We start from the raw sequence: 26450 nt of genomic DNA, 5'->3' as shown, positions 1-26450 counted from the left end.
AAGCTCAAAATTCATTTTCTTTATATTTTGTAACACTGCTTCGATAAGTTTATCATGAATAAACCCTCATGATTACCACACCTTGTTGTAAATGACAACAAGGTGAGAAGGTAATAAGTGCATATGGATAGGTGCAAAAAGGTAGAGAGAAAAAGAGATAGGATGGGTATATTTGTCCTAAAAGCCATCTCCTCTCATGACAAGACCTTTTTTATAAATTTCAAATCAATACCTTTATACACAATTTTGCTTAAACTTTGTATTTTTTTTTAATGATTTGCCCTTTCTTTAATTCCCGCATCCCATCCTTTGTTCTTCTCTCCACCGTTTTGCATCTCGCATCTGGAGAGAGCTCTGGAGACGGCGTTTACCTGCGCGAGGCGAGAAAGGCGAATAGGTAATCTTTGATTCCCAAATCCTTTTGAATCTGCTCCTTATCGTATTTCTGCTTCTCGTGAAAAGAACAAGAAAAAACCCTAGAATTCGCGATGATTTTATGGTTTTTTGATTAATCTAGGGGTTTGATACGAGGTATTTGCGCTGGATTTGGAATATATATATGAATCTATGATTTCGTAATTCTTTGTTGTCTGTTGTTGCTCGTGTAGAATTCGTTCTCCTATCACTGAGTTATGCTGGTGACTGATTTTTTTGTGTCGTAGGGTTTCAATTGGTCAAGAGTTCGTGTTTTTAGGTTTTGTGATTGTGATTGGAGGAATCATGTTCGTGTGTATTTATAATTCGCCTATCGCGAGGCTAGGGTTGGGGGTTTCTGTTGTTTTTGGCTGAGGGTTAAGCCTTCGAATTCATTTTTGGTTCTAAGGTATTGGGGGTGCGAGGCTCTTTATTCTAGGATTTGACTTTAGCGTATTGATTTTTAATAGTATTGTTTTACTTTTCTAGGGTTATGATTTTAAGATTTGTGCTCTTGTCTAGGAACAATTCTTCTTTGTTTGCTACACTTTGAGTTTTAGGGTTTCCATAAGTTTAAGGATCTAATAGATAGGGATTCATGCACTGTTGAGTGAATAAGTCTTGCATGGATACCAATGCTTGATGTTTTTTTTTTACGGATTTTCATGTCTAGTGCTTGCATTATTCAGTTCTGATCGTATTAGTTTGTTTTTGTTTTATTGGATGGATCGTCTATGATTGCCAACTTAAGGCGTTCTTGGTTGTTTCGGGGCATAGTTAAAACTTCCCCTGATTGCCTCCTGATTGAACCTAAGGCACTGTCTCCCATGGGATGCCAAGATGGTTCTCTAGTTACCTATTGAGCATGCAGCAGCTAAGGCAGTTGGCAATTTTTATATGTATGAAAATGATATTATGCATTAAGGGATCTACTTATCGTCCCTAATTGTTCAGTCACCCCACCACCTCAAACATTGTTGTTCGCCACCATGTACCCTGGACAGTCACCACTTTGATACCCAGCCAGCCATCAACTTGAAACCTGGCCCCCTTGGTTTGTGCTCCAAGCAGTAGGCACCTTGGCTTAGGTTGCCCCAAAAGTAGTCACCTTGGTTTAGGTTGCCCGAGCAGTATACACCTTGGTTAGGTTGCCCAAGCTGTGAGTACATAGGTGCTACTGCTACACCTACCCAAGTGCCTGGGAAATTGCGTTTGACAACAATTGCTTGACCTTGCTCCTACAAATGATGTCATATGGATGTTTAGCTGTGGTTTTCCATGGTTGTCTGACTCTTCTACGGCTTTATCCCTTGGTGCTTTTGATCTCTTTTTTAATATTTTTTTGGTGTCTATCTGTTTACAATATTTTTATGTTTTGAAATTCTGAAGTTTTGAAATTTCAGGTATTCTATAATTTGCCTTTTGATGAATGAATCCCCTTTGGATTCTGAGCTTTAGATATCCCATGGTTCTCTACTTTGAGGGACCGCAATTTTTATCTAGGGTTTAACTACTACCTCGGGGATTCTGCAGACACTGTTGATTTTGTGTAGGAGCCGTAATTATTTGGATATTGAATGATGATAAAAAGGACAATGTGGGGAAGCCTGCTAATGCATAAGAAGTCATTCTCAAATTCAGTTATTTATTGGAGCCATCTTTTCATTGTGTGCATAGATGCATGTGAGCTTGGGATTTCAGTTGCTGTCGAAGGGGCTATCTAATCCTTGACTTTGTTTTACAAATTTTTTCCCCTTGACTTTGTTTTACGAATTTTTTCCCCTTCCTTTAGTATCGTTGTTGTATTTTTTGTTCTTCAATTTTTCTCTTCTAGTGAAACATTATGGGTTGAAATCTAAAAATTTTCGTGCCTTATCTGATCCAAGATTTTTGTAGTTGTATATTCATTTCAGTTTGTACTGCAGACTTTGGTATTCTAGAGGGCGTGCACGTGGTCTTTCTCAGTATTTCATGCAGGGTTTCTTTTTGTGATAGTTTTAGGGTATGGTATTGTTTTGAGTAGCTAGTGATAATTATCATCTTGATCAAGAAATATGGAATAGATTAGGCACCAATCAACGTTAGGTTTCTAGAGATTTGGGTTTCTATTCGGAAGAAGGTTTGTACTTCCATCTTCAATTTTTTTTTTTTACTTTTCAAGTAAATGCAGATATTGTAGCAGGTCTGTATCACATGCTTTGCTGCAAGTCTGTTGCTACTTGCCAGCAGTGTTTATGCATAAATGTATGCTGTTGTTATGCTTGAATGTGTTGTATAGGGGTTGCGTTTTTGGAGTACATGACTGTTGGACTCGAAATTTTATAAAAAATAGGATAATACTAAAATCTCTTACTAAAATAAGAAGAGAGAAAAGAGGGGTAGTTGCGCACCACATTATTCCCTAAAGTAAAAAAAGGATAAATATGAAGTGAAAGTGCTTCAATAAAATGGAAACAAAAAAAGGAGCCTACGACTAAGAGAAGAGAAAATCCCCAAATTTTAGGGAATAAAGTAACCCTCGCAAAGGAAGAAGCAAGTCACCCACGTTTCAAAAAGGAATGTTACGTAACTCCCCACAAAAGGGGAAGTTGTGATCGTGGAATCCCGGATAAGGGATGAGGTGGCACCCATAATGGCTTCAAAGTGGAGATCGTGAAATTAAAGATAAGGGAGAAGACCTTTCTCGACCGATTTACCGGAGAAAGATGAAAAGAAAGAAGATATTTCTCGACCGATTTACGGGAGAAAGATGAAAAGAAAGAAGACCTTTCTCGACCGATTTACGGGAGAAAGATGAAAAGACAAAAGACCTTTCTCTACCGGTTTACGAGAGAAAGATGCCAAAAGATCTTTCTTGACCGATTTATGGGAGAAAGATGAAAAGACCTTTCTCTGCTGGGATCCAGGAGAAAGATGAAATGAACTCTCTTACAAAGAGTCTAAATAAAATCATACTCAAAGATTTCTCTCTTTCAGGAGAATCTTTTACAAAGAGTATGAAACCAGAAATCACCAGAGTCAAATTCTCTCTCCATGACCTTCTTTTTGGGATGATAATCAAAATTTGTATTTAGATAGGGAACCTCTTGATTAATAATCAGAGGTATTTTCTTTCTTCAAGAAATGTAATTAACGGCCAATAAAGCCGGATGTGTACGATCCCAACCAAAATTAATAAAACCTCTTTTCACAAGAGGGAAATTTGATCCCAATTTATTTTATGTGTGTGATCCTCTTTTTTCATGCATGTGAAATTTGTTGCGAACAATGACCAGGGTGGATGAGGCCTATATATGCACTGCTATTGAATTTAAATTAGTTTCATACAACTGGCTTGGCATCTGAGTAAAGACTGTTATCTTCAATGACATACGGGGTTCCTTATTTTGATTTTGTCTTCGTAGATTTTTTTGCGTAGGTAAGATGGGATTGAACCTCCTACCATTACAAAAAAGAAGAAGATGGGATTGAACCTCCTATTTCCAGGTCGAAGAACAAATCCTTGACCATTAAGCTAGAGGCTCAATCCCTTTGTCTTCGACCATTCGTAAATATTATCACATTATCAGGGCAAGCTTTGGTCTGGTTTGATCAATATTTCAGATGCAGTTTAAGCAACCAATTATTTTCGCAGTTATTGATGAACTCCCATTTTTCATGATTGTCCCAAATTATCTGCAACTGATCACTTATGACGCGTTTTGATTGCCGAAGCCAGGAACTAGAATCGGCTTCTGATTCTATCTCCCCCGATCCCGGTGTTTGGTTCGGATTAGCGGGCGGAGTGGAATTTGCATAGTGGAATAAAGGGGGGATCCGGATTTTGTTTCTACCCGAGAAGGTGGAATTCTCGATCCCCCCTCTCATCACACCTAAATTCTCTCTTAAAATTCTCTCTCATCTCACGTAAACCCTCTCCTGAAACTCTCTCTCTCTCTGCCCCGGCTGTCTTCTTCCTCTAGCCACTGTAACAACAGTTTTGTACCTTTCTCTCTCCGAGTTTTTATTTTTATTTTTGCGGTCTTGTTTCTTTCTTTTTTGAAATGGGCGTTTCGAGGTCTTGTTGGGAGGATAGATTGGGTTTTAAGAGGGTTTATGGATGAATTTCCGATTTATAACCTCCAGATCTGGTTGTTGAATTTTCTTGATATGGGTTTTGTTTCATTTTCGGGTCTTGTTAGGAGGAAAGATTGGCTTTCGAGAGGGTTAATTGATGAATTTCTGGTTTATTAGGCGCGAGCTTTGGATTTGACGGAGGTTTAATTGGATTTTGAAGATGTTTTTTCTCAATGGGTTTGGTTCTGGATCAGCTCCCTGCCCCCTCTTCCTCTTTCTCCACTTGGCGGACGTCGTCAGTCTCTCCGTTGACGGTGACTACTCTTCGAGGAGCAGAGGTAGTGAGCCGAGAGAGATGTTTGTATTCCAGCGCTTTACCCAAACGCAAGAATAGAAATTGGCATTCCTTTTACAGGCACAATGGAATAGGATTGTAATGGGATGCTAATTCCGATTCTTCATTCCGGAAATCCAAACGCACCCTTAGTGCCATAGATTTATTTTATGAATATTAGAGGCTTTGTTTGGCGATTTTGAGGCGAGATTGTTTACTTCTGTTTATCTTCAGAGAATGTTGTTTAATAAACAATACCCTGCTATTCAAGATTTTTTTTTCTCTGATAATTTTTCATCTCATTTAGTTACATCAATTTGATGCACACTGGCCACAGTAAATAATTATATTAATCATTCATTGAATGTTGTTTCGTACTCTGTTGATGATATTTCACACATTTTATTAGAATATTCCCTCCTGTGATGAGTTACCACACTTAATCACCTATACTAATCCCCCGACACCCGACTGCATTTACCAGTCAAAAAAAAAAAAACATCTGACTGCTTTTTCCAACTGAAATGGAATATTGATTCCAAAATTGTGTTGTATATCCTGAACATATATTTTAAGCACTTCTGCTTATCTTTCTGATCCAGCGATATATTGCCATTGGTGTTTAGAGTTGTTAATTGGGCATTTATCCTGACCCTAGTGTTTGTTATTGTCTGCATTTTTTTGCTAGGTTGCACCTCACTGTTTTCTCAAGAGCTTAGTTATCTTATCTAAGGCATGGAGCAAGTGCGCCTTCGTTCAGATTGCTACCAGTACCGGGTCTTTTCATTCCAGGAGGTTCTCGACTGGCGGTTTCTCAACTTTGGAGAATCCCTTCTCATTTTGTTTGTCAACTATACTTAGTGGCCTGCTACTCTTGCATGATCATCACACAAGGCCTCATGCCAACTTATTCTGAAATTGGAGTTGGATCTATATTGCACGATCACAAGTAAACCAACTGTCAATGTCTTTATTTTAACAAATATTATAGTTGGAAAAAAAATTCAACAAGTATTTCTTACTGTCAACTTGCTGAATCAATGTACTTTGCCACAGTGCATTACCGACAGAACTTTCACTTGAAATCGGTGTGAGGTATAACAAGCGTGACATTGTGGAACTACTTTGTGGGGTATGGTTCAGCTTACGGATTCCATGGAATTAATGGGGGTTCAAATTATTATTATTTTTTTTCGCAAAACACTAACATTGCTTCCTTTGTTCTTTTCTTTATTTCAGGGTTGAAGCCTGTGAATTGATAATGAAGAGTTCTTTTTTTTTTCTTTACTTAGCTAGGAGTATATCTGCGTATTGCTTCCATGCAATGCAGACTTGGTGGCTTTTACTTGTCTGTTATCGATGCTTTTGAAATCCGGATCACTTGATTCAAGTGATCTTTGAGCTACAATCATTCCATTTGTCCAGATTAATCTTTTCTGTTTTGGCATTTGCTGGATCAGCTGCGAGATGCATTGCAGTTTGACATGTGCTTTACCATTTAGAGAGGATCTCGGTCCTGGAGCTTTTTTCCAAGAGTTATTAGTAAATAAGGCCTTGAAGACCATCCATCAAAGGAATATGGGTTATGTGTTGAGGCACGTTGTGACTGAAAATTGAAGCCCATCCATCAGAAGAATATTAGTTTTGTGGTGAGGCATATTGTGAGTCAAAATTAACGGTTGATTTGGCTGGACAATTTATCTATATTCTGTAGTGCATTCAGTAGTTTCTCCTTTGAAGAGGACCCGGGTGAAATGTCAGATATTTCATCATTACTTTGCACATTTTTGAGTTGAATAAGAAAGCGCTTCAAGTTTTTTTTTTTTGGGTAGCTGTCTTGGTTTCCCCAAGCCGTCATGGATCAGTGAGTTCGTTTCCTATAAACCTACCTGATAAGACATTAACTGCAGCTGTGAGATTTTTCTGAGAGATATTTAACTGTTACAGGTACACAATAATCAATGAAGTTGGTGATGGAACCTTCGGAAGTGTCTGGCGAGCTATAAATAAGCAGACTGGTGAAGTTGTAAGTGTCTTTGTAGGATCCTATGTCTTAACTTATTCTTATTGCTGTGAAGTTTATTATGATATATTTTCTAATGTAACTTTCATTTGCTTAATGACAGGTTGCAATTAAGAAAATAAAGAGAAAATATTATTCTTGGGAGGAGTGCATGAATCTTAGAGAAGTAAAGGTAGTTTTTATGATTTTTGCCGTCTGATTATTGAAATCATCCCTCCACACACATCTCAGAATCAAATTGACTATTTTTGCAGTCCTTGCGGAAGATGAACCATCCAAATATTGTGAAGCTCAAAGAGGTTATTAGGGAAAACAATGTCTTGTACTTCGTATTTGAATACATGGTATGTTTATGAAGAACACAGTTTTCCTTGTTTTCTAACGCGAATGTATCGTAATGTCTTTTTTAATTTTCATTTCGTCTTTTGTTTCAGGAATGCAACCTATACCAGCTTATGAAAGACAATGGGAAGCTTTTTTCAGAAGCGGAAGTCAGAAACTGGTGCTTTCAAGTCTTTCAAGCTCTTGCTTATATGCATCAGCGCGGATATTTCCATCGGGACCTTAAGCCCGGTGAGCAAACGGTGTTATATATGGCACTTGATATCACATTTGGAGATTTTATTAACTTGGAAATTATCAAGTTACCATAAGTCCATAACCTTTGGAGATGTTATTAACTTGGGAAATATTAAGTTACGATTACCTTTAAATGAGAGTTGATTGATTAGTTGGCATCCTAGTTATTAATTCTGTTCTGGTGGGCCACCTCTATCCTTCGGCGTGGAGGTGATGCTCTTGGGGGATATCTCTCTTCTCTTCAACCCTGGTTCCCGGCATATAATACGGGTGCTAGAACCATTCAGTTGAGATTTTATGATATCCCCCTTCATGCGTGGTCTTCAGCTACGGTGGAGATCCTTAGTCTTCATCTGAGTCAAGTCCTCGAGACTCATCTTTTTGGCAATCATAATCATTGTATGGCCTTTTCTTCGGCTCTGGTCATTTCCCCCTTTTGGAAATCGATCCCTCCATCCATCAATTTAAGGGTAGATTCTACCATTTATTCGGTGGGAGTTAAGGTGGCATCCGATGATAGTAGTAATTCCTTGGCATTGTCGGTGGTGGAAGAATCTAGCAGTAAAGACAATTTGGCTCTTTTTGAGGGCTCCGGTCAGCTGTCCCCCGATAAAGGTCCACCAACGGTGGTCCCTTCACTTGGAAAGGTGGCAGTGGACAATTCTGACCTCGATAGGGAGCCGTTGGTGGACCCCGCTTTGAATTTTGAATTGCTCAACTACCCGCCTGTCCCCACTGACACCCCACCTGGTCCATCAGAAAGTAGGAAGGCTATGGTGAGGGGATCTGAGTGTCAGCCTGATGGAAGGATCGCGCCAAAGTCTTAATTTCCGCCCCATGTGGCATGAAGGGAAAGGTAGGAAGGAAAGATATTGCGGACTCTTTTTTGTTGAGGTCGGCTAAGGAGCTAAAGTCTTTAAAGATAAAAAATAGGTTTCTTAAGGAAAGCAAGAGTTACGTTGAAAAGCGCATTCGTACGAGTAAAGGTAAATCAAGTGGAAGACTCGGGCAGGATGCTTGCTCTTAGCCACCCAAGGTAGCCTCTCTGTAATGAACAGAAAGATTAAGTGTATGTACCGAAAAAAGGAATTCAGGAAGAAAAAACTTAATCCCGAACCACATAAGCTCCTACGTGCTTTTGATGACTCACCTAGCTCAAGTATGGCCGGTAAGGAACGGCCTCGGGGCGTAACCAATGAGACCAATGGTGACTTTATCTTGGAAGATGGGGACCTAGATCTTCTGAAAAATCTCAGCTATAACAAAAAATTGGCGAGAAAGGAATTGCCTACCCCTTGTGAGATATCACTAAGTCCTCTTAAAAAACAATGGATAAAAGAGAGGGAAGAATCTAGTCGTAGCTCGGGTACGTCTCCTAACCCGTCCAAGATGAATAGTGAGGAAGAGCTTCATACGCCTCTCCTTAATCTTCCCATTTTTAGTAAGATATTAGAAAAGGAAAGGCGCACCCAAAGGCGGTTGTGGGAAGAGGAGAAACAATTGGCGATTTTAAGTTTGGAAAATAGGCGCGAGAGCCTGGTTGTTGATGCTGGTGTTGTACAAGGCAATTTAGATGTGGAAGATGGTCAGCGAATTGGAAAGCCTAATGGGTGCGTTTGGATTGCCGGGAATGGAAAGAAGAATCGGCATTTGATTCTACCCCACTCGATTCCAGTGTTTGGATGGTTTTTATCGATGCAAAGGGAATCACAAAGGGGAATTTCGAGCGAAATGTCGGGCGGATTGTGTTACCGCCCGACGTAGGTGGTATTCTCATTCCCTTAACGCAAAAAAGCCTATTTTGGTTGAGAAGTTTGAGGAGAAAATTTCTCTCCGTGATCTCTCATGAGAAAATCTCTCTCTCCCTCTGTAAAATCTCTGTCTATGGATTCCAAATTCTTCAACGATTATCTTTTTTGAAAATAAGGGAAGGATGATGGATCTCTTTAACCTAATAATTTCGGGTAAAACATGGAAAATAACATATTCGTTGAGTGCCCACAAGGGATGGAGCTATGATAAGCAAGGTGTAGATGGTCGATCTTTTTCTCCATCCTTGCACAGAGAATTCTCATCGCAATGATGAAACCCATGTCTAGGACGGTATCAGACTATTAGTGATCAAGATTTGGCTCAACCATTTATTTTAGGGCTCAAATCTAAATACGTTGTGCTCCAAAAATCCTCAAAGGCAGATCTAACCCTCCGATGGATAGATCTCTACAAGTCGGAGGATTTGATAATCCTGTTGCTATGTTTTTGGTGGCACCGTCGATTTTTGGTTTGAATGCCAAAAATCTTCATAGGGTAGAGATGTCAATACGGATTCCTGCTTCTAAAGTTTATCCAAACACTAGAATTGGTATTGACATTCCCTTTACCGTGGCAATTGGAATGGGATTGGAATTTGTTACCCATACCAATTCTTGATTCCTGTGATCCAAACGCACCCAATGAGTCTAGTGGGATCTCTAAAGGAAAGAGTGTATTGATACCACTTGACTCAAAGGATTCTGGACATCGTGAGCCGGAGGGCTTTAATGATTTCTTAGCAATAGGAGATGTGTTTGGTATCTCATACCAAGAGGACCTAGAAAACACTAAAGAAATGTTTCTAAACAGGGAAGCCAGAGCTGTGAGGGAGAAAAAAGGAAGAGCCAAGGAGGCTGAAATGGAATCCGAAATATGACTTTAAGGGACCTTAACTCAAGTGGTTAGTTATTTGAATCGCATTAGTGAGGCTTTGTTTACTAATTTCCTAAGTACCTGGGTAACCTGAGTTCATTAGTTGTGGAGCATTGTAATTGTCTATTAGTGGAGTCTTCCTAGATATGGTTATGTTTGTTGTTTTTAATTATTAATAGAGGCAGGAAGGAAAATGGGATGTTCAAAGGGGAAGTTGGATATTTTGTTCGTTAGTTTGTGGAACCCAGGAAGTTGGCCTCAGTTCTGTTGGTTGGTGTCAAGGGGATATTTTAGAATGGTGGATTGGAGAGACGGCAGGAGCAAGTAATTGTCCCATATAACATCAGATTCCAGGTGCTCCGAGGAAAGTATTAGACTCTCAATAGCTTGAGAGACCATGGTCTTTCGCTTGTCGAGGCAATGTTGTCAGGATGCTCTTCTTCGCTGCTATTAGTTAAGGAATGTGGTGGATATAGTTGGAGGAAGATGATGGGTGTAGGTTGAAATGATAGTAATGCAGGGCAGTTGGCTCGGCACGGTCGGGGAAAGCTTCTTTTTGAACTGATTGGAGTGCTTACTTGCATACGACGTGGTTCAGAAAGAAAGGGCCCAGTTTTTGTTGTTTATACTTAGTCTTTCTGGCTCAAGGTATGCCCTGGCCAGTTTTATTTGATACTATGTAATGCCAGTGGGACTCCTGGTCCCCAATGTAATTATTATAGTATCAATGAAAATATGTCATCTTTCAAAAAACATATTTTGTTCTGGTGGGCATTTTGTTTTCCTCATTAAAACGGAGGATTCTAGTATTTCGCTTGTTCTAGTGTTCCGTTCCGTAAAAGGCGCTGGAATGGTGGTTTGTTTTTTAAATATTTTAAAAATTATAAAATTCTATAGTATGGAAAAATGTTCAGAAAAAATGAAAATTATAAGAAATTATAACTCGTACCAAGCTTAACAGAAAAAAAAACATATTTTACTACTTAAAACATCTACCATAAGTATGAAATTGGCTCTTGATGAGCACAATTAATATCAGATTCAGCACGAAACATCAATAACAGCCATTTCGGAAAATAAATCAATAACAGTCACAATTCATCATACCAAATGCTAAATATAAATGCGAGGTAGGATTTTAGAGAAGAAAAGAGTTTTAAAAATGTGTATTCGCACACAGTGGGTCGCCTAGCATTGCCATTTCTGGCCCCATTGCTAATAGCAGTTGGGTGAGGGAGACATTGTTTGGCAGGCACCATGTTGGCACGTGAGTGGCATTTGGATTGTGCATGCTGGTGGTCTACCTGCGATTGCGCAGCTGACCACCCCGTTCATGACCTATTCACTTCAAGTTCTGCCATTAAAAAAAAAAGAGTGTAAATGAGGGTTTTTAATGTATTTTTAGAGGTCCTATTCTTTTGAGAGGGTTGAAAGACATCGAATGCCCTTCAAATGGACACAAAACTGACACAGTAAGAGGATAAGAAAGGGAAACTCAAAATAATACTGCAAAAAATTGAATTTGTCAGTTAGGAAATTGCGAAGAAAATTCTACACAGTTTTGTTTGGAACAGGTTGTTTTGCCCTATTTCGTTCCTTCTAGACGAAATAGACCAGATTGGATCATAACGGAACGAAAATGACCTTTTTTTTTATTGGTGGAACATTTTTTATGCCTTTTATTCCATTTTTCGTAACATTTCCGATGAAAGCAATGACTAAGGTTGGCATCGTCTATCTCTGGCAACAGTATCAACTATCAAATAATAAAAAACAAAAAATGCTATTCTGGCATGCAGATGTAGCTACAAAGCCTCTGATAATATATGCAAGCTTGTGCACGGACATGTGCATGACTCGCCGACACACTTCCACATCCTGAATGCTTAATTGCTAACTTGGACGTGCACCAATTGCAGAGACAATTTTCCTTTCCCTTTTGTGATGTCCATTCTTGTATTGTTTTTCTCGATTTTTTCAAAGAAAGTGTGTTCCAAATACCAATCTGTACCCAAAAATGGGGATGCACGTCTCATTTTGTATAGTGGTCCCTGCTCTACAGTGGTCACAATCTTATCTGGGGACAGTTTCCATGCAAATATGAATAATTTGGATATATACCTGGAATACAGAAGGCTTAATATATACCAATGGCTTACAATGTATCTCACGCATTGTAATGCCCATACCTAGTTGCCTGTTGGGTGTTTAGTGCATAGTTTAAAACTCCCCCGTGCCATCGTGGACTTCCCCGAGTCGACTCACTTTTCCCTTTGTCGCATTCCGCATTTTGCCCTACAGAGTCAATAAAAACTCCGTTGACTCTCCCGAGTTATGACCGCGTCAACCGAGTACTCAGCCACATTCTTGGCCATGGTTAATTAACTTGTTTTAGCTAATTAACAGTACATCATTATAGCTGTCTTTTTTAATTGTTGAAGTGAATTTTGAGCATATTTCAACCTTACACTAATTATTGATGAAGTGTCTTTTCTTGAAGAAATTTCCAGTCACAAATATTTCCGATATTTTTTAAAATTTCATGATATTTTGCATTTTTTTAATTGAACGACAGTCTCGAAATTTTCGTATGATTTTGAATAATCATCGAGATGTCTTCGTATTTTATTTTTTACCTAAAAAAATATCACGAATTTATCGCAATAAATTCTGGATATTATGTTTCCTAATTTTGTTCTTAAATTTTACATATTTATATTTTATGTTTTTTCTGATATAAACCTAAAATTAGCACAAAAAAAAAAGAAAATAATTAAGATATACTCTCTTGAGAAATTCCTAAGACAAATATTTGTGACTGGAAATTTCCAGACTATTTGTTTCTTAGTGCTGCATACATGCTACTTCTCGTTATGCAATCTACTTGGGTTATGATTCCTTGAGCATTGTGATTTACAATCTGTTCGTTCTTTATAGAGAATCTACTGGTTACAAAAGACATAATCAAAGTTGGTGATTTTGGTCTTGCTCGAGAAGTTACCTCCCAGCCACCATACACAGAGTATGTTTCTACTCGCTGGTAAGTACTGATTTTTTTTTGAATGGTAATTTGTTCAGGTCATTCTACTCTCATATTACCTCCATCGCATATTACATCATGACCATTATGATTATATGTGTGGGTGGCAGGTACCGAGCGCCTGAAGTTTTGCTTCAGTCGTCTGTATATGATTCTGCTGTTGGTGAGTAGGCCTCAAAAAGGATTTGGGAAGTTTGCATTAATACTGCATTGATCAATTCTCTTATTTCGTCATCTTTCTATGTCTCCTCCAGATATGTGGGCAATGGGTGCCATCATGGCTGAGTTGTTTACTCTTCGCCCTCTTTTTCCTGGTTCAAGGTACCTATTAACCTATTTTCTGCTGTTACACACACCTTTAAATAAAAGTCCTCTTCTTCAGTTGACAGTTTAGAGGGTGCTTCTTTTCAATTTGATATTATGACACCTGTGAGTTGTCACAAGTTGTCATTATTGTGAAGGATGTGCAGATCTATAAACACATCTGAAAAGTAGAAAAGCCAAAGAGGGAACTAAGTAAGGAGAGCATATCTTTTGGTTAATACTTCAAGAGAATTTTCATCATCTGATCGTTGTTTGATCTTGCTGTAGATTTGCAGCTCTACGATATTATATTTTTTTGCTCGCATTGTCATTTGTTACTGAATTTATTATTGCTTGTGTTTTCGCCCTAGTAGAAACTTAATGCGGCTTATACATTTCCTTTCTGATTCAGCGAAGCAGATGAGATCTACAAAATATGCAGTGTGATTGGGAGTCCCAATCAGAATTCTTGGGCTGAAGGACTGCAGCTTGCAAATGTGATTAAGTACCAATTTCCACAGGTCAGACAAGATTTCTTGGACATTGATATAAGGTTTTCTGTATGCTGGTGTTCTGCATGATGCATCTATGCAACCCTATAGGTGCTTCAAAAGCCAAATATTGGAGAAGGAATGATGACTTTTGAAGAAAGATATATTTATAAAATCATTCAATAAAAAGGATATATTTATAAATTTTAGTGAGTTATTAAAATTTTCTGAGTAATTTTGTAGGGTTTTAGGACGTCAATGTTTTGGGAGAAGATGGGGTTGCTTCAAGCTTCTATAATTATTTCTAACTGTGCAAGTCAAATTGGGAAGGCTGAATTAGGATTGGTTTATCATTTGAATTAATTTAGGATATACATTTATATCTCTCAAGGAGATTCGAGTTAGGTTTCTCTGGTAACTATCTATTTTGTCTCGAATCAATTCTATCTTGTTGTAGTAGGGTTTTGAAGCTGGAAAGTTTCTAGGCTTCTGTATTCTTACTAGGAGTTGTAGAAAAGGCAAATGTAAGGTATATGCAAGGGTTTTTTTATCTCATTCTGTGACATCAAGAAATTTAAGTTTATTAAGTTAGTATTCTACTTACCATTAAAAAAAAGAGGTTAGTATTCTTTTCTTTTTCTTTTTTTTTATCTTTTTGAGGCAGCATTTCATATTGCATTTCTTGTCTTCCATTTAGGTATGTGTTTGGTTTTGTCTTGGGTTGAGTATAAGGTCAGAATTTTTATTATTATTATTATTCTATTTTGCCGCAACATAATTGTTTTCAGAGCAAATTCGATCTTAGGACTGGCATTTGGTAACATGGTTTGCAAGGAATCGTGGCCGTGAAAATTTTGGTGGAGGCCGAGAAAATATCAATTATTGGATTGAAATTGCTAATCTCGTGACAAGGCAAGTAAATACTTTCAACGAGGCAGATGGATATATTAGGAGAAGGATTGGTTTGGGCCATTCTGATAGAGGTTGACAACCCTTTGTAGAGTCACACTAATCAACCCGAAGGTGTCTAAGATGGAACTTAAGCCCCACCTAAATCGAAGGCAGAAACGAGGTTCAATTTAGTGGAAATCAGTAATAATTCAATTTTCAAGGACTGTAGCGTGAATGTTTGGTGTGTACGACAATAGATCTTTTTCAGCACTGTCAAATGACCAGCAGTTATTTTGAGGTTTAGAGCTTCTTAGTCTTCCAATTGTCACTCGTGGGGTGAGAATGGGGGGGACCGCTGCTTACCTCCCTGCCGGACCTTCACCCAGTAGGTTCCCTCTGTTGCTAGGGTTCTTGAAATTCAGTTTTGATGGTTCGAGTCTTGGGAACCCCGGCCCTGCCAGTAGCTATGGGCTTCTCCGAAATGTGGATTCTGAGATTAGTTGGGCATACTTGGTTCGCCTGACTCTAATAGGGTGATGATCCTCGCTCTCCTGCATGGAATTTGTCTTGTTCTTCATTCTCCTCTCGACCCTTAGATTGTGGAGGGAGACTCGAAATGTTTTCAGATGCCTCAACAATTGGAAATATTTTCTGTGGCGGTTCACAAACGAGATTGAGGAGATCATGTAGTGATTGAGGGCCATGTGGCCTCCTTCTAGCATGTTTATTGATCTGCCAATAGTGACACAGATGCTCTGGCCTCCAATGGAATTGGTAGAACAGAGTTGATGGTGTTTGACCATTTCTCCCATTGAGGATGCCTTGTATTTTTTCGTTTTTCTCTTTTTGCCTTGGACCACCTTGGTCAAGAGTTGCATTTTTTGTTTTTTGCTTTTAATATTATCTCACATTCCAAAAAACAAAATTTTTTTTGTGGAAATCACTGTGGATCTCGAAAACCTAACGTAGGATGAAGCCCAGGGTGAAGAAGAGGAACTGCCGTCATCCAACATGCTACCTTAGACTAAACAAAGTTAGAGTAGGTTAATGATTCCATTTAAAAAAAAGTAGGTTAATGATTCCAATTTTTATGCAGTCTTATTATGATGAATGTCATGACAAACAAGAGCATCTACAAGAATTTCCATTGGGCAAATTTATGAAAACATTGATGAATATGTAAGAGAGGATGAAGATTATACCGAAAATGGTGTCTCATTATTAATTTTGCAGTTCTCATTTTCAGTTCTCCGCTGACACTGCCTTTTAATATCTTTTAAAGCTTATTAAAAGTCCGGGCATGTTCAAGCTAGATGTGTGCACTTATTTTATTTATGCATGTTTATGCGTGTAAATAGGTATTGGATATTGTTTACAGTTCCTTTGCTGTATGATTGAGAATTTGGTGTTGGAAATTTCAGTTTGCAAGGGTCCATCTTTCAGTGCTAATACCATCAGCTAGTTGGGATGCTATTAACCTTATCTCCGTAAGCACTACGTAGACTAAATGCTGTTGAAATCAGTTCTCTGCATGTCATCAAGACTTTTGGCTGTCCAATTCTACATTCTAATAGGATAGCTTGTGATTCTTGTAATTGCCTGGGTCAATTTGTTTATAAGTTTGATATGAACTGTGCTATCTTGCAAATTTCCTTTTACTATTTGCAGTCACTCTGTTCATGGGATCCCAGCAAGAGGCCAACAGCCGCCGAGGCCCTCCAGCATTCTTTTTTCCAGGCAACTATTTCTATCTTTTCACACTACCGTGAAACTGTGCCATTGTTATCTTTTGTTTGATTTTAATTGCTTCTGTTACCTTTTGGTTTTATGCAGCCCTGTTTCTACATTCCACCATCGTTTCGCTTGAGACCAGCAGCCCCTAGAACACCCTTATCTGGTTTGTTTAGTTTTTTTTCTTTTTCTGTTAATTCTTTTTTTGGGATTTTTTCTGTTTGAGGCTTTGGGTTTTCATTTTCACTTGATAATGTTCTGTCAAATTTACAGCTGGAATGAAAGGAGCTTTGCAACAGAAGAGTTTTCAAAGATATTCTTCAACTTTATCTAATGGCAAACCTGCCAGCAACTTCTCTTCTGCAGGGATGCATGCTTCTTTAAGCACAGGTGATTTTATGTTTGAAATTTGTTCACTACCTGGACAGGAGACCTGGAACTTGAAATGAGGATCCCCCTCTAGTTTATTGCTGAAGAAAAGGAAGGCACTTTTTTTGTGTGTTTAATTTTGAGAGCGTTCCACATTTGAGTGACGTATTTTATAAGTGGTTTCTGTCATTTTCCCCTAGTAGGGTCGATTTCAAGGGATGTCCATTAAATATTGCATATTCTGATGAGGTTCACACTAAATTTCTTACAGGTGTGCAAAGAAAGCTGGAAATGGATTGCCAGGTGAGTGAGGGGAACTTTCTCAATTTGATTTCAAATGATGCACATAAATTTTAAGTTTGATTCCATCATCTCACTTTGCTTCTCTCGTTTAAATCTAGGGGGCCAATAAAAACGAGAAATCTGTTAAGAGCTGTGCCAAGCAACCAAAATATCGACCACCGGCAAGAAAAAGCGCAGGTGAGTGTGTCAATGGTGCTTGTGTACATGGTTAGAGTTCAGATTGTTGAGATTCTTTTGGATCTGTTGGCCCTTTTGAATTTCATCGGCTAGTGAAATTGATGGCTGGTTGAAATGGTGACAATGACCCTCAAGGTTTTGTGTATAATTTTTAACCTACTGCTATTTCCTCATTTCCCTCTGATCTTTGTTTTGCAGCATATGTTTTCTCGCGCGGAAACTCACGAGCAGTTTATGATACGGCTGAAACATTGGCACATATGAGTGTTAGCTCTCTATATAGCACCTAGTAAAGCCACTTCCAATGAAGGCTGGAGGATGCCACAGTCGGACCGACTTCCTTGACTGATCTAATGAAAATCACATCAGTTTGGAGCTATTCCAGGAAAGTTGTGGGCTGAAGAACAGCCTCGGTTTGAATCCGTGAGGTACAATGCCATATGCTTTCTTGTGCATTGTCGTGTTTACTTTCGAGTCTTCACTATTAGAAAGGAAATGTTGATACTGTTTGCATTTTCTACTCAGAACAGTGGCTTAGTTTACTTCAAACATAATCATCTATTGTATAATGCATATATGTTTTGTTTCCTGCACTGCTTTTCCATTTGGCTGCTTTCGTCGTAGGTATTTTCTCCATTTGTAGTGTGGTTAATACAGACTTTAGGAGGCCAGATAAATCCACATGTCCTTTAGACGTTCTCTTTTTAGCAGCTGCTGAGCTGTATATTATTACTATTACTATTATTATTATTTGTGGCGGGCATATCCAAAACTATCTGTTTTCAAAGTTCAAACTAAAGGCATATCTAAAGCTTTGGATTTGCTGGGTAATTTCGCAGAAAGGTATTTTCCAGCTGGCTGTTTCATGAGAGAGCAGTCACACGGGCTAACTTTTCATTTAATTCATCTGAGGTGGCTGCTCTCACGCAACACCCAACCCCAGCAAATCCCCTAGAGCTCGTCTTATATTTTGTTTATTAAATTCAAACTCTTGGGGGCCTTATAAAAAATAGCCGTATTGTTGGATGTTGGTATTTATCATCTCTTTGCTTGTGTTGATTACACTCGATGTTGGGCCCGGGTCAGGTTTAAAAATCATGGGTCTTATTAGGTTGGGTCGTTTTGCGTCTTAAATTCCGACTCAGGTTAAAAAAATTCCCCACTTCCACTTCCTCTTTCTTTTTTTTCTTTTTTTTCTTTTTTTAATCATTTGGGTTTGTATGCTGGAAAAATAGCTAAAAGACAATCTTAAGTCTCTTAAGCAACTCACATGACGGTGGCCGGTGGATGTCCCTCTTCTGCCTTTCATATCCTTAATACTTCTAGACTCCCACGGTTAAAAACAGGTTGTAGAAGCATTTCCAAACCAGAAACCGTTAGTTGATTGCCTATTTGATCAATTGCTTATTGACAGTCATGAATTCTCAGGTTGTCGAAGACTGTTTATATGGTAGGCGGTTGTAACGCTAGTTTTTACTACCAAGATTAGACGGTTCTCTCATTCGCAGCAAATTGAAATAAGCTTATTATACAGCGCCAGGAATAAGATTATTATTATTATTATTTTTTTGAAATGGCAATATAATAATATAAAGGAGGGCCGAGAAGGAACAACAGAGAGAAAAAACAAAGACAAAAATAAGAAAAATCGTCCAAGGTGTCACGGAGGAAGTCAAACCACTCCAAGTCCTCCCGACACCCCGGACCTAACTAGAGAGTCTGCTTTAGAATTAGCAAACCTCCTTACATGATTAAAGATAATAGAAGCAGTAAAAGCTAGCAAACCTCCTTACATGATTAAAGATAATAGAAGCAGTAAAAGCTAGCAAACCTCCTTACATGATTAAAGATAATAGAAGCAGTAAAAGCTAGCAAACCTCCTTACATGATTAAAGATAATAGAAGCACCAAAAGCCAAGTCGGCAATCACCTCAAAATAAAGGCCAAAACCTACATGGGGCCCGCCGAACCTGACAACTATCTAATCACATTTTTTGAGTCCCCTCCACTATGGTCTTTTTTATAGGGAACCTAATCAATTCTTTTTATCCCTACACACATCGCCCTAACTTCCACCTCATTTGAGTCACAAACCCCAATTGACCAGAAAAGGACCACCACAAATTCTTTGGGTGGCTTTATTCCTCTCAGTGGATATGTTACTTTGGGGATTTCAACTTTGCTCTCATTCACCGCAAATTGAAATAAGCTTATCATACCATAACATCATAGTGGTTGGTTAGTGCTAGTTGCTGTCTTTGATTTGTGGACGGCCACGGTACTTGTTTCGATTAATCAGAAGTCAATTGCTTTAATAAAATCAATATTTGCAGGGAGTAGTGCGATCCTAAACAAGAACCAATGGAACATCTTACAGCCTAAATAATTGAACAAATAAGTAAGAAGAACTCTATTTTTAGTAGGCTTACAATCAACTGCCGAAATCAGGCATTAGTATGAGCTATTTCCACCTAAAAGGTGGTGGGGAATCAATAAGTAAAGAAGGATTATAGATATTGGGCTTGTATTCTTTCCCTGTTCTGTTCCCACCACAACTTTGCGTGTACTTCCCCAAACCGTTCGCGGCTGTAATTTGATGACACATGAAAATTATACAAAGATCAGTCGACAAGCCAAATACAAAATGATCAAAACGTAGAGAGGGTTTTTTCTTTAGTCTCTGTAAAACACATCCATTCAATAGCAAGAGGTGCGTAATGGAAAGATAAGTAATAGTGAATAGAAGCATCCTAGAAAAGAGAGGAATGACAGAATTATAAGAGAAGTTTGTCGTTTACGATAGTAGCAGTTTCTAAAAGCAAGGCATGTTGCGATTCCAAGTGCACTAGTACAGTGAAAACACATGGTGTTCCCCAAGTAGTGTTTCATTGTCCTTCACTACAAAAGGTAAAACAACAGAAACACGAGTGAAAATTCTCTTCCAAATAATTTTCAGTGCTCCAGACTTTCCTGACTAAGAAACAAAACGATTTCGCGGACGTACTCTTAGGACCATGGCCTTTGGAAGGCTATAGCCCCAGCAATGGGCCTCACCAGAAAGTGGGAAATGCACTACAAAAGGATTCCGAACAGAAAAAATGTGCTCTGTCTTAACTTCAAACTATGTATATTGAAATTTGGTCTGCAATCCAAACTTTTAGCACGCCGACTTGCCGATTATCTCTTGGAATCGCTATAACCGTGGTAACACAGTTTGGATTCGGGAATTTAATTCAGAAAGGTAAAATGTTCAATAAATATTTGGAAAAAAGTTGGGGAAAATATTCATAGAAGAAGGCACCATGTTTTCCTATTTAAAATACATATCTACACGGAAGCGTGGTTAATTGCACTTGTTTCATAGATTAGGATGTGATTTCAGTTTTCACAGCCATGGTTTTTTTCCCAATAGTTTAAAATTTCTTATAAGATAGATTCGTAATGTATGAGAATGGAGAAATTATTTCTCAAAATCAAATTAAATAAGGAAAATTTGTGTTTAGTTAAAAAAATGGGGGAATTATTGAGTGATTTTGTTTGTTTTAAAGTTCTAAATGGGTCATAAAAAATTTGAAAATTTTTCAATATTTTTCAATTATACAAAGAATATTGTAACTATGGCCATAGCCTAAATCAATGCAATCCAAGAAATGGTTGGGATCTGTACTGATCTACAATTCATCTACCTTGTTTGCATAGTCATGTTACATGGATTCATCTAAAAGGGGGCGACGTACCCATGTAGGACATGTTTTGGCTATTTTATACCTTAGGATTTACCATTACAATTATTGCATATTTTGAGTTGTATCCCACCATAATGGTATCCTAATATTGAGTTTATTAAATAAAAATAAAACATTATATCCACATAATTTATGAAAATTTTGAATATATTACTAGTAATAACCATATTATTATGGAAGAAATTAAATTTGAGACTTGATTAAAATATTTTGGTCAAGAATCAATCTTTTTTAAGGTTTTACGAATCCGACACTCATGCCACTCGACGCTAGTGTAGGATTCTGGTGTGGGGTAGTGACACTCCCCCACTGATGCAACATAAGCCTATAGCTAAAGGCAAAATCATACCAAAACCAAACACATAAAATGTGTGAGCATAGGATAAAATCTGTGATTTCACCACACAAAAGAGAAGCAGATTCCATGTTATGATTTCACCACAAACTAAAGAAAGGAATTCTTACCTGAATCTGACACGTTTTAGCTCCCTGGTGCCATCGGGCAATGCTCTGATGGTTATATAGACTCCGGGCTCGTCTTGCTCAACCCACTCTGTCTCCTGATCGCTGGCATTGCTGATGGAGATTGAAGCCTCGTCTCTGGAAGAAGTTGTGGTCCTTGATGCAGCATCTACGGATGATGTCTCCCCTTTGGCACCTATAGCCGAAATAGTCGGCATTGGTTGGTGTTGTTGACTGTACTCCAAAGGATCAGTTGGGAAATATCCTTTTCCGGTGGTGGGTCTGTGATAGTTTCGCCCTAACTGTTCTTTGCTCAATGGCGGAGTAACAGGGCTTTCTCTTGCTGATCCGAACCGCGAGAATGAATCCCTCTGCAATGCCACACTGGGATCTTATTAATTATCATTTGTTTTCTCTGCGACATCTGCAAACTACAAGAAATCTAAGATGCTACGTGCAATCTAAATGATGACCTGCTGAATCTCTTGCATATTTCATTAAATAATACGAGTTTACTACACAAGGTAATTGAACAAAATTGGCAAGAAAAATGCCAAATTAGGATAACCACTGAAAGATCCTAGAATTATGGAGATGGATTCATCTCAACCGATGGAAGTTTTATGATATCGGTTGCAATGAGAGTAAAAGGAACATGTTTATTAGCCGATTTAACTGGTTTTCTGGTTAGTGTCTGCCAATAGAATTATGTAGTGGCAAGAGCTCAGGGGCCCCACCAAGTCCATTCGAGTCACCCCCAGATACGAATGGTGGCGAGAGAAGAACAAAAATTAGTAGATACGAAAGAGATTTCACCTCATCTTCGGATCTAGGTGTAGTCGGAAGAGCCTGGCGATTGAACCTCTGTACATTGTAGAGCTCCATAATTCTATCATAGTTCTCACCCCACCATCTCTGAGCTTGCCATTTATTGAACATCTCACGGCTACAAAAACACAAATTAAATCACCCCAATTGATAAGCATCTCTTGCGCCCACTCTATTCAAAATAGTATAAGAGATTTAAGAACTTAGGCTACGTTTGGATACCCACGAGATTTAGATTTGGATTTAGTTGATATTTTGAACAGGATCAGATCCTTAGATTTCCAAATCAGCTACAACAGTGCAAAAAATTCCGATTTTAAAATCTTTTTTGTGAGACATTATTTGGAAATCAATATTTGTGGCAACTCCTTCACCGTCGCTGCTCTTCCACGTTCAGCAAGACAACCCTCCCTCCCTCTCTCTCTTTCTCTCTCTCTCTTAAAACATGATCATGAAGATGATTGATGTATTTTTTATCCAAAACTCAAATCTAAATCAAAATAAAAATGCATGGGGTATCAAAACGGGCCCTTAATTCATAGGAATGAGGTGAACCAAATGAAATAATCAAAATTCATTAGATTGAGAATTGTCCCCACCTGAATCGTATTCTCTTTAGATCGTTCCCTCCTTGTGGGAGAGATACAAAAGTGATGTGAACCCCAGGCTCGACTTGAGCCATCCACTCCTTGGGTTCGTCATCATCAACAAAGACTACGTCAGAACTAGGTTCTAGCCCTGCGGAGGTGGGGTTGCCATCAGAAATCCCATTGAACCTGGAATGAGAGGAAAGGGGAGGATTATCCTGGTTGATGCTTGTGAAATCCCACCCGGGTGTGGAATTTGTGCTCCCAGCTCGGAGGTACGGGTACTGAGCTCCTTCAGATACAGTGTCAAAATCTGGGTATGAGCGCTGACCTTTCCGGCTATTGCTCGAGCCAGTGCAGGGCTTACATTGACGATATGCGCCCGAGAATTTCAAAGCAATATCCTTGATCTGCAATGGGTTTTGATAATACAGGAGGAGTAAGGAATTAGCTGAGAGTCCTTGCTTTTTAGGCACAAGGAAAACTGCATTCACAAGATATGAATTAAAACTAGGAACCGAGATAAATTGGGGATTATCTTGACAAGTGCGATACACGTGTTTGAAATTTTGTTCATTGACTTTATTTTCACATTATCAATGGCATGCATGACTCTTTATTCTCACTTTTGAAGGTGCGCCTGCGTGGCTGTTCTATACTGCAAAAGTGACCCGCTAAATAGCTTCTCGCGCAATTGAATAGAACCATCCGCGAAATGCCTTCTGCGGTGGACGCTAGCAAATCCCCTGGAGTTATTACTGTTTTCAGTTCACACTAAAATGGGGTGGCCTGGGGAAGAGAAGGAGGCGAGAATATCTTGTTCCGCAGGCAAAACCTGGCGTTGTAGACAAATGTCAGCTTCTGGATGTGACACATGTCTGCTAGTTGGAGACATGGTATAAGGGTCAGTTTGGAAACGATTCAACATATTGGTCTTCTAAACCTTTAAGAGGCCCCTGTCAGCTTTTCTAGTCCCTAACTATCACCCTTAATTCTTCTTCGCATGCCGAGCATGATGCTCTTGTTAGTTGTAACATCCCTCACAAGATTTCACGAAGGCCCTCTCGTGTTTGTTTTGTCAGTGAACCCAGCGGAAGCTATTTCATGTTTTTTCCGTAGATAGTGTTACCGACAGCAGGTCGTTTTGTGAAATCCATCGGATAATTTCTAGTGAAAAAAAGGCCAAAGGGTTTCATGCCCGTTGCGACTAGAATCACACGTTCTGCTTTGCCATAGTGGGTCCCATTTTTTATTTATTGATCAGCACCCTCCATATTTTTTATTTATTGATCAGCACCCTCCATATGATTATGCCCTATATATGTTTGCCCAATCTTAAGATCCCAATTAAATGTAATTTTAGTGGGTGGGGTCCATCACAAATATTCTTAATTAATAATCATAATATGGGGCTTTTATCGGTGATATAGTTGGGCCAGTGGAGATCCGACATTGTGGATATCGGATGGATGGTTTGGATCAATCGATGGAGTGACCCACAATGTAACCACATTTGAAAATGGGATCCACGCTCCCTTCTTTTTTTTTTTATACTGGCAGCCCCCTATTAAAACGGGTAAAGAGCAACTGAAAAAGTAAAGATAAGAGGGAAGGTAGAACCTGAGACGTCAGACTTTTGACGGCGTCTTTCGTACCACGCGCACCATCCTCTCTCGATTCCTCCACCTGCTTCGAACAGGCTATGCATGTTAACATCTTCACGACCTCTTCTCCCCTTCTGAAAACATGTCCAAAGAAAGAAAAGTTATCATACAGAGGACCTTGCACTCACCAAACTACCCTTGCCCATTTAAAAAAGAAAAGGAGTTTATAACACAAGTCTAGGAGGCTATTATGGTCATTCTAAAACGAAATGCTGCATTAAAATTTGAAAAGAAAAATTAGGAGGGAGGGAAGGGAGGGAGACGCCAGCCCATTTATAAGCTGAGTTATGGCAGTGATTTTTGTCTGATTTTTTTATAAGACGAAAAAGTATGCGTGGATAAATTTGGTTGGGTCTTCTTAACTGTTAAACCCTCATTTCATAGACGAAAAAGAATTTAAAGAGGCAGTCTCTGTGAATGCATAGAAATGATGAAAGAGGTTTCGCACTTTTGGAGGTTAAGTTCAGAGGCCAAGATAAAAACAGATATTATGATAAGGATTACAGAAAGGAAAAGAGAATTCTCATGAGTAAATTACTTATTTACCCTTCAATTCAGGATATGAAAAGATTACAACTACAACTGCTCTGCTTTTCTACATACTGTGGAATAAAAAATATATTCTTTTGTAAACCGAAGGTTGTAATGAAGGTAATAAAAAATTGGTTTTTCCATCGCAATCTTCGAGGAACTAGTGTAAATCTCTCTTGGATAGATATAATCGATCTTCCAATCGCTGAAAATCTTTGATTCTCGAGCTCCAAGCCACATTGAAACGACAGGAGCTCGCAGAATTTCAGAAGTACAGAAAAACTCTTCGAAATTTCTTTTCTTACTTTTGCAAAACAAGGACGAGAGCTTAAACTTACCAGAGTTCTTACTTGTCAAGTAGGAATGGAATCGAGGAAGAAGAAATCCTACTTTCTTTTGCAGCAGCACGAGGCAGTGTTTAGCCTGAGTAGATAGCTTTTTCCTTAAGATCTGCATTAAGGTCATTGATATGAGCTTCCTCTGCAGAGAACCTATGAAAAAAAATCAACTACTCTTTAGTTCATTTTGAATTTCTTAGTTTACCTCATAGATCTAACGGGAAGATCTTCAATCGATCTGAAAGGCATAGCATAGCCAAAAAAAATCATGTAATTTATACAGACAATCGGAAAGAAAAAAAAAAAGTACAGGCAGCCATTAGGAAGAGCGTCGAACCAGGGAAAGTAAATCGAGAAAAAACCGCGAACTGATGTTTTAGATCCGCAAGAGCTCCAGATGTTTGAACCTCTAAACTTGCTTTTCCTTTTTCCGAAGATATAAAAAGGAAACAGATAGGATTGAAAAAAAAACGTAGATCTGCAACACAAGGAGAAACTTATATAGCACAACGGAGAAGTGAAAATGGCTAAAATACCATGAAAAAAGATAGTTTTTTCGATCTCTCGATCTTAGATGCTACGGAGTGTTTAAAAATCTTCAATGTTGCTCTGTTTTGAGCTAGAGAAACAGCTACAACCCTAGTTTTCTAGGAAATAAAAAAAGGGGCTTATACTCCAGAAATTGCCTTCTCGATACGAGAAATGGAAAAAAGGAAAAGATGTTGGGGTTTGTCTTTTATAGGGAAGATATGATTGATTCTACCTCCGTCAAATAAGGGAATTTCAAGCTCTGAGAAAATCTTCGTCGGATCTGAGAAAACCAGCAAGATCCCGGCGATATCGGGTATTTATGATTTTATGTTCAAAAATGGAGAATTTTTACTATTTAGCTCTGTTT

The 26450-nt window shown here is 38.6% G+C and overlaps 1 protein-coding gene and 1 pseudogene across 3 annotated transcripts; one reads left to right on the top strand and one right to left on the bottom strand.

The window, feature by feature from the left end:
* Window positions 1-240: 240 nt before the first annotated feature.
* On the top strand, window positions 241-17989 carry LOC143877007 (cyclin-dependent kinase F-4-like; annotated as a pseudogene). Its single transcript, XR_013250516.1, has 19 exons — window positions 241-397; window positions 5493-5753; window positions 5861-5936; window positions 6044-6668; window positions 6752-6830; window positions 6931-6999; window positions 7082-7171; window positions 7262-7400; window positions 13029-13131; window positions 13242-13294; window positions 13386-13452; window positions 13847-13955; window positions 16238-16303; window positions 16485-16553; window positions 16650-16713; window positions 16821-16937; window positions 17188-17219; window positions 17318-17396; window positions 17595-17989. The product of XR_013250516.1 is annotated as a cyclin-dependent kinase F-4-like (transcript).
* Window positions 17990-19678: 1689 nt separating this feature from the next.
* On the bottom strand, window positions 19679-26450 carry LOC143877006 (protein Brevis radix-like 1). Of its 2 annotated transcripts, XM_077378707.1 has the most exons (9): window positions 26316-26450; window positions 25890-26030; window positions 25758-25790; window positions 25553-25664; window positions 24640-24757; window positions 23032-23429; window positions 22421-22550; window positions 21608-21975; window positions 19679-19982 (listed from the first exon to the last, which is right to left on the bottom strand). In XM_077378707.1, the coding sequence occupies exons 5-9, from the start codon at window positions 24733-24735 to the stop codon at window positions 19904-19906; spliced, it is 1071 nt and encodes a 356-aa protein (XP_077234822.1). In that variant the 5' UTR covers window positions 24736-24757; window positions 25553-25664; window positions 25758-25790; window positions 25890-26030; window positions 26316-26450; the 3' UTR covers window positions 19679-19903. The 2 variants fall into 2 exon arrangements, with proteins under 2 accessions (XP_077234822.1, XP_077234823.1); XM_077378708.1 differs by lacking the exon at window positions 25758-25790 and having other exon boundaries at window positions 25553-25705.

This window comes from Tasmannia lanceolata, unplaced genomic scaffold (assembly GCF_043159265.1).
Source record: "Tasmannia lanceolata isolate RefF3 unplaced genomic scaffold, GAP_Taslan_0.1 ptg000005l, whole genome shotgun sequence".
Classification (NCBI taxonomy): domain Eukaryota; kingdom Viridiplantae; phylum Streptophyta; class Magnoliopsida; order Canellales; family Winteraceae; genus Tasmannia; species Tasmannia lanceolata.
This window is presented reverse-complemented; position numbering and strand designations above follow the sequence as displayed.

Bases quoted from the DNA above. Each gene is read 5' to 3' on its own strand.
- LOC143877006 (XM_077378707.1), bottom strand. From the start codon at position 24,735: ATGTTAACATGCATAGCCTGTTCGAAGCAGGTGGAGGAATCGAGAGAG. The intron at 21,976-22,420 runs GTGAAATCTCTT...GTGGCATTGCAG, and splicing joins CACCTAGATCCGAAGATGAG to AGGGATTCATTCTCGCGGTT. The intron at 19,983-21,607 runs GTAAGAATTCCT...ATCAAATTACAG, and splicing joins CTAAAACGTGTCAGATTCAG to CCGCGAACGGTTTGGGGAAG.